Source organism: Suricata suricatta, chromosome 9 (genome assembly GCF_006229205.1).
Source record: "Suricata suricatta isolate VVHF042 chromosome 9, meerkat_22Aug2017_6uvM2_HiC, whole genome shotgun sequence".
Classification (NCBI taxonomy): domain Eukaryota; kingdom Metazoa; phylum Chordata; class Mammalia; order Carnivora; family Herpestidae; genus Suricata; species Suricata suricatta.
In genome coordinates, this window is record NC_043708.1 from 45,094,402 (window position 1) to 45,109,368 (window position 14,967).

The window sequence follows — 14,967 nt, forward strand, 5'->3', positions numbered from 1 at the left end:
GAACTGGAGACACATTGTAGTGTTTAATTTTCCTTCTTGTTTCCATAACCAAGAAACTTGACCTTTTGATATATACTCTAAACCTTAAATATAATCTTTTAAAGGTTAATTGTGTCAAAGAAGAAACATCAAGATACTGTGGAAAAGAAAAGGATTTGATGAAAGTGTATTTATTCAGGTAAACTATTTTTTTGAGTATGATAAATTAAAGCTATACTTCTAGAATATTAAAATATATAAAATATCACTAAGCCAGGATAAAGTTGTATGCATGGGGGATTATATGAAGTTTAGCCAACAGTCTAAGTGCATATTTGTTACCTGCACTTTAGCTTTCTTATCTTTAAAATGAGATAAAATAGCCATAAAATCTACCTCACAGGCTTGTTTTGAATATTACATGAGAATTCTTATGTAAACTACCACTATAAGTGCCTGGAAAGTAAGCGCTTGACAAATTTAGTGTTTTGAGTAGATCTGTCAGGTCCATATTTGGATGTGAAAGAAATATACTTTTGAGAGATCTGCCAATGTCCCAGTTACAAATTCCTCTCCACTTTGGTCTGCTAGTGTCTCTGAGGTTTCTCAAAATCTTTTTCTCAAACCCTTGGGATTTGGCCTAAGAAGTGAGGACAGATCCTGTCTCCTTAGAGACCCGAGGACACTCATATTTATTTCCTTCCCAGCCCATTTAGGAAGTCTGTGTATATGTGACAAGGAGGTTGGTAGGAAGCTGTTTTGAGAATCACATGTTTTCCTAGTTTTTTTTTTTTTTGTTAAGTCCTGGGCCTAAGCTCTTCCAAGTCAACATATTTATTGAATGTATATTCAGTAAGTATTTGTGCATGTTTTACGATCAGCATGCTGATAGGTGAATGGATAATGGATAACACCCAGCCTCTAACATCAAAGAACTTACAACCTACTGTATTGGAGAGACAAGAAAAATGAATTCCAGGGAAGTATTTCTATAATACTTTTAAACTTTTTTTATAGGGGCAACATCTTACTCAGAGAATTCCCTACTGATACCTTGTTTGATGTGAATGCCATCATTGCTCATGTTCTCTTGTAAGTATAGGGGGTACTCATTCACTTATAGTTATCAGTCTCTTGATTTCATTTTAGAAAACCACAATCCATTAAAATATTTTAGGGTTTTAACATTATATTTGTAGGCATTAATTCCACACAAATTAGTGCTCTGTCTTCATACATAGAGGATCTAAAATTTCTGGTCTGGCAAAGGATACAGATACATCTTTGTATAAAAGTGGGGAAGGACACAGCAGGACCACATGCTCATAGTATTGCTTTTGGTTTTGAAGGTACCTGCAAAGTAAGGATTTTACCAGGTGAGAAGTTTGTCTTTGCCGCTCTCACTAGGAATTTTAAAATGTGTGGCATGCTTCTGACCCCATCCTGATTTTTCTGGAATCTGTAGCTCGGTGGCTGCTCAGTAGGTGCACAAACTGCACAGATAGTCTCAGCACATCTTAGTGTTTACTGGGAGACAGAGAGTGAATCCAGATTTAATTTCCATGGCATAGAATCTTTAGACCTGGGATTTAGGCCTATGTAGAGTCCATTTGTGCAGTCTCCCCTTGAATGAAGTCTGTTGCTGTCTTTGGTGACACAGCTGGAAACTACAGCTTCATTAAGGACACAAGTTTACATGGACCTTTCCAGTTTAACATTGTGCTTGGACTCTTGGCCACTAAGACTTTTGCTGACATTGAGAGTCTTTGTTTTCTCCTTGGCTCCCCTCTTTCTTCTCTCTGACTAGATTCCCACAAAAATGGGGTGAGAGTTAAACAACAGGACCCAAAACTTACAGGTGAAAGGTTGTGTTATGGCTTTGCAAATGAACACTTTTAAATGTTCCAGTACTAATTATATATTGGTGAAAAGTTTTTAGAAATTCCTGACAAGCATGGAGTCTAAGGCCTGTAGACCAAGAAGCCAGAAGTAGAGGGTGAATGATGGCCTTTTGAAGAGGAATCCCCAAGAGCTGCTAGGCTATGTAGAGGCCTCTCCCATACAGAAGGGTGGGTGTCTTCAGGATGGGGGTCATAAAAAGCTTGGCAAAGTCCTAGTAATGGATCATGCTTGTTCTCAAGATGCTCCCTAGTTTCTGCTATTTTTACAATGGGTATCTGATGACAGTCTTTGACCCAGATATGAGTGAGGGTGAAGAGACAGCGAAAGAAGACTCTTTGAGGGGTAGGGAGGTGGTACTAAGATTGTCTTTGACAAGTTTGATAACAAATCCTGGAGCAGTGGGTCCATGTTGGACAACCTGCTGACAAAGTGGTTTTGAAACAGTTGGGCCTAAGTGTGGAGAGGCTGTCAATGCTGGGAGCTGGTTACCTCATGGGGCTTGTGGCATCAGTCCTGCTGTGGTAGTGTCCTATTCCTAGAGCTGTGCTGATGCTGATTCATAGAATACTAGTTCCATTAATAGATGATTCCCCATGTCCCTGCTATGTGCCTGATATTCACTAGGCACTGGGGATACATAATAGAAAAGGATATAGCTTCTATTCTCTAGGAATTTGGTGTTTTGTTAGATAGATACATAAACAGAAAGTACTATGTAGTAAGTAAAGTAGAAGTTTGATGCATAACGGCTTAAGGATCCACAGCATAGAGAATGGTTACTTGTGTCTAGAATAAGGGTGGATATTTTTAAAGAAGTTTTCCTGATAGAGGGAGCACTTGGGATGACTCTTAAAGGATAAGTGGTAGTTTGCTTGGTGAAGAAACAGAAGGTGGGGAAAACAGGGAGACTGTGAGCAAATGCATAGAGGTTAGAATAGTTTGGTGGGGGCAGTTTTTACTGGAGTATGAAAGGTGAAGCAGGACATGAGAGCAGAAAAGTAGGTATGGGGTCAGATGAAGGGATCTTTGTTTATCATGTGAAGAAGTTGAGGCTTTTGGGGTCACCGCTGAAGGGTAAGGAGTTCAGCTCCAGGCCAGAATCCTTGTGCCATCTATCAGGCCTGACTACAGGCATTTACAGGCTTTGTCTGGCAGGCCTCATGGGGGAAGGGGTCCTGCCCACACCAGACTTGGTGCATGCCACTGCTTTGCAGTTTTCTAGAAAAAGTTAAGTTCTAAGAAACAGGCATCTCACTACTCTCAGTCCCTTAGGCCAGACATCCTCATGTGTACACCTGTGTTTTTAGCCCAAGTGTCTCTATTTGGAGGCCTCATTATCAGCGACCTTGACTGAGGCACATCTCAGGTACTTCCACTAAGACTTCATTATCAAGGGTCTTTGGTTGAAACACTTTTCTCCACTTAGTACCTTTCCACTTCTGGCTCTTCCCCCTTTCTTTCCCCTCAGCCCCTGAGTCCATAAAAAGTCAGGAGCCATTTGTTTGGGGCCCCTGGGAATGAGATGCCTCCCCAAATCTGCACTACATCCATCTGACCCTGGCTGAATGTTGACGCATAGCCAGTGGGGCAAGGAATGGAACGCTGTGGAGCTAGTGCCTCTCTTTTGGCCTCTGGCTCATGCTATCACAGTAGGTGAATAAAGGCTTGATTGTTACTTTAAGTTTGGCTACGGTCCTGACTACCTGAACACCTGATTGCTCAACAGAGGATTGTGGGCAGATAAGTGAGGTGGTCAGATTAGTACTTGAAAGCTTTTTCTGCTGGGTGTTAGACAGATTTATGAATTCCAAGCACACAAAGAAACCATTGTGTGTCCATTATATAATCTAGGGAGGTAAAGTAAAGATAGCAAAGAGGGGATTTTCTTTTTAATGCTTAGGAGGTGAAATTAACTGGATTTGGTAAAAGTTAATTTGGTTACAATCCACAAAACTATAAATTCGAGTTAATCCCTGATCTCTTCTTTTCTGTCTTTCCAATCTCACTCTATCCCAAATCCTTTCTGATCAACATCTGAAGTAGGCAAGGAAGAAGGATAGATTTACAGGGGAAGAGGGGTCTACTTTAAGAAGGGCAATGCCCATCTGACCTGAGTCTCAAGTAGGCAGCTATGGGGATTTGAGCCCCTGGGGAGGTCAGGTGTAGGTGTTGTCAACATACAGGGTACCCGGGGAGCATCCTACACAAGACTAGCACTTACGGGAAGAAGAAACTGAAGGGGAAAAATAAATTTCAAGAAAGAAGAATTGCAAAGAGGCAATGTCCTCATTTTAATTTAAAATGTAAGAAAAATGGCTTGTGGAATATAGTATTTTACAAAAATCTTCAGTAGTGATATTTAGAATGTTGAAGAACTGTGCTAAATCGTGTGCCATTATTGTAGCTGCACCTTTCAAATAATCATGAGGAAAAAAATGCCTTTCACGCTGTCATCCTACTTTTATGTGCTAAAACCCTCAGTTTGAACCCAGTGCCTGGCAAAAGTTTCTCCCTCTTGTACTCTTTTGCATTTGCATACTGTTCATTGAAATGGAACTGAACTTCTGTCTGGTATCTTTTGCCCATTTTTCTATCATTTTTGAACTTTATTCTTATTAACTTCTACATACTTTATATGAGGGAGACAAACTATCTTTCTGTCCTCATGTTTGTCATTTATCTTCTGAATTTACTTATTCTTTAAAGAATTACCTGCACAAATTTATCTTTTCTCTTTAGACTTGTAGAAGATAAGTTTTACTGTGGTTTCCTTTTTGCCATTGCTACAAAGGAATTTACCTACTTAAAAAAATGAATAGCTTTTGGTTTCTTATTTATTTCTTATATATTTTTAAAATATTTTTCCAGTTTTATCTATTATTTTTTTAGTTTCATGGTTTTTAAAAAATACCTTATTTATTTTCAAGTTTTTGCTTAAATTCTAGTTAGTTAATATATAGGGTATTTTCCTCCATCAGTGTTGTTGGAAATGGCAAGATTTCATTCTTTTTGATGCCTGAGTAATATTCCATTGTGTATATATATCTTTTTTATCCATTTGTCGGATGATGGACATTTGGGCTCTTTCCATAATTTGGCTATTGTTGATAGTGCTGCTAAAAACATCAGGGTGCATGTGCCACTTTAGATCTGTATTTTTGTATCCTCTGGGTAAATACCTAGTAATGCAATTGTTGGGTTGTGGGGTAGTTCTATTTTTAACTTTTTGAGGAACTTCCATACTGTTTTCCACAGTGGCTGCCCCAGTTTGCATTCCTATCAACAATGTAAGAAGGTTCCTCTTTCACATCTGTTGTTTAGTGTACGAGTTTTACTCATTCTGACTATGGTATGAAGTGATATCTCATTGTAGCTTTTTTTTTTTTTTTAATATTTATTTAGTTTTGAGAGAGAGAGGCACAGCATGAGTCGGGGAGAGGCAGAGACAGAGGAAGACACAGAATCCAAAACAGGCTCCAGGCTCTGAGCTGTCGGCACAGAGCCCGACACAGGGCTCGAACTCGTGAACCATGAGACCATGACCTGAGCTGAAGTCAGGCACTAAACTGACTGAGCCGCCCAGACGCCCCACTCATTGTAGTTTTGATTTGCAGTTCTCTGATAACCAGTGATGTGGAGCATCTTTTCATGTGTCCATTGGCCATCTGTGGGTGGTCTTTGGAAAAATGTCTTATTTATGGCTTCTGCCCGTTTCTTAACTGGATTATTTATTTTTGGGTGTTGAGTTTGATAAGTTCTTTATATATTTTGAATACTAACCCTTTATCAGATATGTCCACTTGCAAATATCTTTTCCTATCCCATAGGCTGCCTTTTAGTTTTAGTTTTGTTGATTGTTTCCTACTCTGTACAGAAGCTTTTTATCTTGATGAAGTCCCAATAACTCATGTTTACTTTTCTTTCCCTTGCCTCTGGTGATGTGTCTAGCAAGAATTTGCTCTGGCTGAGGTAAAAAAAGGTTGTTGACTGTGTTCTTCTTTAGGATTTTGATAGTTTCCTGTCTCACATTTAGATCTTTCACCCATTTTGATTTTTTTTCTTTTAAATGTTTTATTTATTTTTCATACAGAGAGAGACAGAGCATGAAAGGGGGAGGGGCAGAGAGAGAAGGAGACACAGAACCGGAAGCAGGCTCCAGGCTCTGAGCTATCTGTCAGCACAGAGCCTGATGTGGGACTAGAACCCACAAACGTGAGATCTGACCTGAGCCGAAGTTGGAGGCTTAACCGACTGAGCCACCCAGGCGCCCAGATCTTTCACCCATTTTGAATTGGTTCTTGTGTATGGTGTATGAAAGAGGTCCAGTTTGATTCTTTTGCATGTTGCTTCTAGTTTTCTCAACACCATTTGTTGAAGAGACTTTTTTTCCATTGGATATTCTTTTATTGCTTTGTTGAAGATTAGTTGATCATATAGTTGTAAGTCCATTTCTGGGTTTTCTGGTTTTTTCCATTGATCTTTATGTCTGTTTTTGTGCCAGTCCCATACTGTCTTGATGACTACAGCTCTGTAATATACCTTGAAGTCTGGAACTGTAATGCTTCCAACTTTGCTTTGCTTTTTCAGGATTGCTTTGGCTATTCAAGGTCTTTGTGGTTCCATACAAATTTTAGGATTGTTCTAGCTCTGCGAGAAATGCTGGATGTATTTTGATAGTGATCGCATTAAGTGTGTAGATTGCTTTGGGTAGTATAGACATTTTGACAGTATTTGTTCTTCTAATCTGTGAGCATGGAATGTTTTTCTGTTTCTTTGTGTCATCTTCAATTTCTTTCATAAGTGTTCTTTAGTTTGCAGAGTACAAATCTTTTACCTCCTTTGTTAGGTTTATTCCTAGGGGTCTTACTGTTTTGGTACAATTGAAAATGGGATCAATTCCTTGATTTCTCTTCATGCTGCTTCATTATTGGTATATAGAAAAGCAAACGGTTTCTCTATGTTGATTTTGTATCCTGTAACTTTACTGATTTTGTGTATCAGTTCTAGCAGTTTTTTGGTGGAGTCTTTTAGATTTTCTACATAGAGTGTCATGTCTGTAGTGACAGTTTGACTTCTTCCTTACCAATATGATTGTCTTTTATTTCATTATGTTGTCTGATTGCTGAGGCTAAGACTTCCAATACTATGTTAATAACATTGATGAGAGTGGACATCTCTGTCTTGTTCCTGACCATAGAGTAAAAGCTCTCAGTGTTTCCTTATTGAAGATGATACTAGCCGTGGGTCTTTCGTATATGGCCTTTACGATGTTGAGGTATGTTCCCACTATCCCACTTGTTGAAGGTTTTTATCAAGAATAGATGCTGTTTGGGCTCACTGCTGTCAGCACAGAGCCTGCTTTAAATCCTCTGTCCCCCGCCCTCTGCCCCTCCCTCCCTCAAAAATAAACATTAAAAAAAAAGAATGGATACTGTATTTTTTTGAATACTTTTTCTGCATCTGTTGAGAAGATTATATGGTTCTTATCCTTTCTTTTATTAATGTGCTGTCTTACGCCAATCAACTTGCAAACTACTCTTGGAGCCTAGGAATAAATCCCACTTGATCGTGATGAATGATCTTTCTTTTAATATACTGTTGGGTTCAATTTGCTAGTATTTATTAAGAATGTTTGCATCCATGTTCATCAGGGATATTGGCCTGTAGTTTTCATTTTTAGTAGGGTCTGAGTTTGTACGTTTTTGTTCCTTTTCTATTTTTTGAAATACTTTGAGAAGAATAGATATTAACTCTTTTTTAAATATTTGGTAGAATTTCCCTGTGAAGAAATCTGGCCCTGGATTATTGTTTGTTGGGAGATTTTAGATTACTGATTTAATTTCCTTCCTGGTTATTGGTCTATTCAAGTTTTTTATTTCTTCCTGGGTAGTTGATATGTTTTTTGGATTTTATCTCTTTCTTCCACATTGCCCAATTTGTTTGCATATCATTTTTCATAATATTCTCTCATAATTGTTTCTATATCTGTGGTGTTGGTTGTGATTTCTCCTGTCTCATTCATGATTTTTGTTTATTTGTGTCCTTTCTCTTTCTTTTTGATAAGTTTGGCTAGCAGATTATCAATTTTATTTTATTTTATTTTTTCAAAAAATCAACTCCTGGTTTCATTGACTTATCAATGGGTTTTGTTTGTTTGTGTGTTTCCATATCACTTATTTCCATTGTAATCTTTATTATTTCCCTTCTTCTACCTTTAGGTTTCATTTGTTCTTTTTCCAGCTTTTTTAGGTATAAGGTTAGGTTGTATATTTGAGATTTTTCTTGCTTCTTGAGGTAGGCCCGTTTTTTTATATATATACTTCCCTCTTATAACAGCTTTTGCTGTATCTCAGGGGTTTTTTGGGGGGCTGCTAAATACATCTCATCTTTATTTTATTTTTAAGTAGTTTATTGTCAAATTGGTTTCCATACAACACCCAGTGCTCTTCCCCTTAAGTGCCCTCCTCCATCACCCCCACCTCATTTCCCCCCTCTCCCTTCCTCTTCAACCTTCAGTTGGTTTTCAGTATTCAGTAGTCTCAAGTTTTGCGTCCCTCTCTCTCCCCAACTCTCTTTCCCTCTTCCCCTCCCCCTGGTCCTCCATTAGGTTTCTCCTGGTCTCCTGTTAGACCTATGAGTGCAAACATATGGTATCTGTCCTTCTCTGCTATCTCAGGGGTTTTGGATCATCTTGTTGTCATTTTCATTTGATTCCATGTATTTTTTATTTACTCTTTAACTTCCTGGTTGACTCATTTTTTAGTGGGATATTCTTTAGTCTCCACATATTTATAGTCTTTCCAAATTTTTTCATGTGATTATCTTCATATTTTGTAGCATTGTGATAGGAAAATATGGATGATATGATCTCAATCTTTTTCTGCTTGTTGAGGCCTGATTTGTGACCTAGTATGTGGTCTATTCTGGAGAAGGTCCCTTGTGCCCTCAAAAAGAATGTGTATTCTGCTGCTTTAGGATGAAATCTTCTGAATATATCTGTTAAGTCCATCTGCTCCAGTGTGTCATTCAGAGCCATTGTTTCCATGTTGATTTTCTGCTTAGATGGTATGTCCATTGATATAAGTGCAGTGTTAAAGTCCCCTACTATTACCAGATTATTTTCAATGAGTTCCTTTGTGTTTGTTATTAATCAATTCATATATTTGGGTACTGCCACGTTGGGGGCATAAATATTTACAATTATTAGCTCTTCTTGTTGGATAGATCCCATTATTATGATGTAGTGCCCTTGTGCATCTCCTGTTACAGTCTTTGTCTGATATAAGTATGGCTACTCTGGCTTTCTTTTGATGTCCATTAACATGATAGGATGGTTCTCCATCCCCTCACATTCAATCTGCAGGTGTCTTTAGGTCTAAAATGAGTCTCTTGTAGGCAGCATAAAGATGGGTCCTCTTTAAATTTTTTTAATCCATTCACACACCCTATGTCTTTTGATTGGAGCATTTAGTATATTTACATTCAGAGTGATTATAGGTAGATATGAATGTAGTGCCATTTTATTACTTGTTTGTGATTTCTGGAGATTTTCTCTTTTCCTTTTCTCTTTCTTTCTCAGTCAAAAGTCTCCTTTAATATTTCCTGCAGGGCTAGTTTTGTGGTCATCAGCTCCTTTACTTTTTGTTTTCTGGAAAACCCTTTTATTTTTCCTTCTATTCCGAATAACAGCCTTGCTGACTAGAGTATTCTTGGCTGCATAATTTCCCCATTTAGTATGTTGAATATATCATGCCACTCATTTCTTGCCTGCCAGGTTTCTGTGGAGAGATCTGTTGCTAACCTTATTTGTCTTCTAATTTAGGGACTTCTTTTATCTTGCTGCTATTAGGGCTTTTTCCTTATGTCTATATTTTGAAAATTTAACTATAATATGTCTTGGTGTTGGCTTGCTGTTTATTTTTTTATTTTGTTTATTTTGATGAGAGTTCTCTGTGCCTCCTGGGTTTGGATGTATGTTTCCTTCCACAGATAGAGAAGTTTTCAGCTATCATTTCTTCAAATAAACCTTCTTCCCCCTTTTCCGTCTCTTCTATGACTTCTGGGATGTGAATGACTAGTTTTTTAGGTCTTTTATCTCTGTGGTAAGGGGCTCCCAAGCCCAAGTCATATCCTTATGATTATTGCTTTATGTTCTGGATTAGGCATATTACTTATGTCTGTTTTGATTAAATTGCTGGCCATGACCTTTCTTTTGTGATGAATTCTTGTATTTTGGCATTTTGTCTAGGTCTCTGACTTATTCTTTGTGTTAGGCAAGCCTGTTATGTTTCCTGCACCTGAGAGTAATGGCTTTATGAAGAGGAGGTCATATACTGTCCAGGGCCTGATGCCTCAGGACGTGTGTCTGGTATATGTGCTTGAGCACTCTGCTACTGTGTTTTGTGGCTCTTTTCTCAGGTCAGCCCTCTCCAGAGTTTCTCCTTGCCTGCAGTGGGGAGTGTTTGGATCTTGGCCAGAGTGTGGCAAGTTTTAACTAGGTGTGCTCTAGTCTTTTTGTTTAAAGAGACCTGATGCTATTTCCACTAGAGCTGAATCTTTGCAAAGCTTTATGATAGTAGATCTGGTGCATGCAGGGAGTTTGTGCTGATCTTTGGGGGATGGGCCTGCTACTGTGGTTCTCAGGCCCACTTACCTAAGAAACAGCACCAGTAGAGCACAGAGGGGATGGGGAATGGGGCTTGGTGTACGTGGTTTAGGCTGCCTCTGTTCTTGTTGTGCTGCTTAGTGAAGTTAGTTTATGTTGAGGGGTTGGAGAGGGATATGGGGCCAGCCTCTTCTCTCATCTCTGGAGAAGGGAGTTTGAACCCACTACTGTCTGGGAAGCCCTTCCAGAAGAGTGAACAATCTCCCCTAAGGACCCCTCAGATCCCTGTCTGTCTAGGCTGTCTGTCCACCCAGCAGCACCTTGAGGTCTATCCAAGCAGGCCACTGAGTTTTAAAACTCCAAACTGTAGGGATTTGGCATGGTGGGGACCAGCACTGGTCCTCTGGGGGAGGCTTCTACCTGCTCTGGGACTGATGCAGGTCTGTCATGGAAGGACAGTTGCATCAAAGCACAGGGCTGTGGAGTTTGGAGGAAAGTACAGCAAAAAGCTGGTGTTCAGGTAAGCCACTCTCAGCAGGTGTTTCTGCACCTATGCTGAGAGGCGTGGAAGGGAAATGGTGCCTAGAGGCTCTTTTGTCCCCAGAGTAGCACTGCCACGTCTCCCACGCATGCTCTAAGAATGGGGAACTGTCTCTCCCAGTGAGTCCCAAGGGATCCTCAGATCCTGCCAGCTGCTTCCAGGCTATCTGCCCTCTATACAGGAACACTGTAGCGCCTGCTGGGCTCCATATCAGTCCTGCCTAGGACCTCCAGTACCCCAGTCTTTGAACCCCTCTGGTCGTAAAAGCTCACAAAATCAGTCCCTCTCATTTTCCCAAAGCCTTTGGGGAAGTGGTTTCCTTGTGTGAACCCTTGCATATTCCTCATTCTCTGTCTCTCTGTCTGTCTCTCTGGTCTCTGTGACTAAGGTTTCTTCCCTCTGCAGCACCTGCCATTCATTTCTACCTCAAACTATGTCTCCAAAGCTCCTACTTTCTCTGATGTGGTTTCTTCTCCTCCTCTACCTTTGGAGTTTATTATGTCACTCCTCAGGTCAATTTCTTGGGAATTTACAATGATTTTATATTTATCTAGCTGTGTTTCAGGGATGAGGCAAGCCAAGGGTCCTCCTGCTACTCCATCATCTTAGGTCCTCTTCCATTTTTTCCAGTTTGAGAATTCTGTGTAAAACAAACAACTTGAATGAAGAAAGGAATTATTAAATCAAACCTAGATTTTGCAATTTGTAAACTCTGCCTACGGTACTAGAAATTATCTCTGTTTGAGATATGGTTGGTAGTGTAAAAGTCTACCAGTCTCTTACTCTTCTAGGTTTAGAGGATGACCTAGATTTTGGTTTTTTTAAGAGCAGTTTTAGGTTTAGTCAAAAGTGAGCACATAGTGCAGAAAATTCTGGTATACCTCCTTTCTCCTCTGTATTCAGTTTCCCTTATTAACATTTTGCATTAGTGTGGTACATTTGTTAGTTAATGAATCAGTAATGACACATTATTAACAAAAGTCCATAGTTCATATTAGGATTCATGCTTCCTGTTGTACAGTTCTCTGAGTTGACAAATGTATAATGACATGTACTCACCATTACAGTATCAAACAGAAAAGCTTCACTAGCCTAAAACAGTCTCCTGTACTTCACCTATTCATCCCTCTCTTCTACTCCCTAACTACTAATCTTTTACTGTCTGTAGTTTTGCCTTTTCCAGAGTGTCATATAATTGGAATCATACAGATGTAACCTTTCAGATTGACTTCTCTTATTTAGCAATATGTATTTAAGTTTCCTCCATGTCTTTTCATGGTCTGATAGCTCATTTCTTTTTTCAAATTTTAATTACAGTGTAATTAACATACAGTGCTGTAGTAGTTTCAGATGTACAGTATAGTGATTCAGCAATTTCATATATCACCTGGTGCTTATGAAAAGTGTACTCCTTAATCTCCATCACTTACTTAACCCATCTACCCACCCACCTCCACTCTGGTAGCCATCAGTTTGGTTCTTTATAGTTAAGAGTCTGTTTCTTGGTTTGTTTCTCTCTTTTTTCCCCCCACTTTACATATCTTTTTTGTTTCTTAAATTCCACCTCTGAGTGAAATCATATGGTACTGTCTTTCTCTGACTTATTTCACATAGCATAATACTCTCTAGCTCCATCCATGTTGTTGCAAATGGCAGGATTTCATTCTTTTTATGACTGAATAATATTCCATTCAGATGTGATATATATATATCACATCTTCGTATCACATCTTCTTCCATTCACTATCGATGGACACTTGGGCTGCTTCCGTAATTTGGCTCTTGTAAACAATGCTGCAATAAACATTGGGGTGCATGTATCCCTTTGAACTAGTGTTTTTGTATTCTTTGGCTGAATACCCAATAGTATAATTATGATTGTAGGACTGTTCTATTTTAAATTTTTTGAGGAACCTCCATACTGTCTTCCACAGTGGCTGCACCAGTCTGCATTCCTGCCACCAGTTCACAAAGTTCCTTTTTCTCTGCATCTTTGCCATACTTGTTGTTTCTTGTGTTTTTTACTTTAGCCATTCTAACAGTGTGAGGTGATATCTCACTGTGGTTTTGATTTGCATTTCTCTGATGATGCTGTTGAGCATCTTTTCATGTGTTTGTCGGGCAGCTGCACGTCTTCTCTGGAGAAATGTCTGTTCATTTCTTCTGGATGGCTCACTTCTTTTTATCACTAAATAGTATCTCATTGTATAGTTATACACTGTTTGTTTATCCATTCACCAATTGACATCGTGGTTGATTCTAAGTTTTAGAATTTATGAATAAAGCTTCTATAAATATTGGTGTATAGCTTTTTTCTTAATGGATGTAGTTTTCAGCTAATTTGGGTAAATACTTAGGGGTATGATTTCTGGATCATATGGGAAGATTATGGTTAGCTTTGTAAGAAACTGCCAGTCTGTCTTCCAAAGTGTCCGTACCATTTTATATGGACATGTGCAATCAGTGGGTTCTTGCTCCATATCCTTATCAGCATTTGTTATTGTCAACTTTTTAGAAAATTTTAGCCATTCCAATTGTTGTGGTATCTCATTGTTTTAATCTGCAATTTCATAATTATATATGATGTTGAGTATGTTTAATATGCTCATTTTCCACATGTGTATTTTCTTTGTTGGGGTATCTATTTAGATCTTTTGCCCATATTTTAACTGGGTTGATTGTTGAGTTTTGTGGGGTTTTTTGACCACAAAGAATCTCTATTTTTTAATTTTTAACTTAATTTTTTTTTACTAAAGTATAATTGACATACAGTATCCTGTTAGTTTTTGGTGTACATGATGGTGATTTGGTATTTTTCTACACTGCAACATTATTTCAACAATGAGTCTAATTGCCCCCTGTCACCATGTAAAGTTAATATAATACCACTGACTACTGTCAGCATGTTGTACATTACATCTCCATTCTTTTTTTTGCTGTAGCACTTTATTTTCCTGACATAGTGATGAGTTGCTGGGGCCTGATGTTCTCATATGACAGTAGAAAACCAAAATTTGTTGTCCTGTCTTAAAGAATTGAGAATTGTGTATAAAAACCTTACATAAATTAAAAGGATGAATAAATTTACAGTTGTAAATGCAAGCTGTTTTCCAACTCAAGGCAGTTAACAACCCAGAGTATTTTGGCAGGAAAACATTGGGTAAGAAAGGAAAGTGGGTCGGTCTTAAGGATTGGACCTTCCCAACCTTGTCAGACCAGCAAGTTAGAAATGGGAACTGGTTCAGGACACTTGCTGGCCTCAAGACAAATCCTGGAATAGGCGGCTCTTACACATTAATACTCTGCACAGATCAAGAACCTCATGATCTCACAGATTCTCTTCAAACTAATAGATTTCTGTTTTCCATGACTTAATTTTATAACTGGAAGTTTGTACTTTTTAATCCCCTTCACCTATGTTGCCCATCCTTTAACCCTTCTCCCTTTGTGTCTCTTTTGTTCTTTTGTTTTTAGATTCCACATATAAGTGAAATCATATGGTATTTGTCTTTCTCTGTCTGATTTACTTCACTAAGCATAATGCCCTCTAGATCCATCCATGTTGTCTCAAGTGATAAGATTTCATTCTGTTTTATGACTAATACTCCAGTATGTGTGTGTGTGTGTGTGTGTGTGTGTGTGTATCTCATTTTTAAAAAATCCATTCATCTATCCATAGACTCTTAGATTGCATCTATATCTTGGCTATTGTAAATAATGCTACAGTGAATATAGGAGTACATATATTCTTCTGGATTGGTGCTTTGTTTCCTTCAGTTAAATCCCAGAGGTTGAACTGCTGGATCATATGGTAGTTCTGTCTTAACATTTTTTAAATTTTTTTGTTTGTTTGTTTGTTTATTGAGAGAGAGAAAGACATAGAGAGCAAGTAGGGGAGGGACAGAGAGAGAGGGAGACAGAGAATCCCAAGCAGACTTCC

At 38.6% G+C, this 14,967-nt stretch overlaps 1 protein-coding gene across 4 annotated transcripts in view; it reads left to right on the forward strand.

Moving 5' to 3' along the window:
- The window catches only part of TXNDC16 (thioredoxin domain containing 16), a 130,392-nt gene that overhangs the window by 23,784 nt on the left and 91,641 nt on the right, over positions 1-14,967 (forward strand). For all 4 annotated transcript variants that reach the window (XM_029952356.1, XM_029952355.1, XM_029952358.1 and 1 more), the window contains 2 exons: positions 105-178; positions 997-1,071. In XM_029952356.1, coding sequence (XP_029808216.1) covers positions 105-178; positions 997-1,071 — 149 coding nt within the window. The remainder of the gene's footprint in view (positions 1-104; positions 179-996; positions 1,072-14,967) is intronic.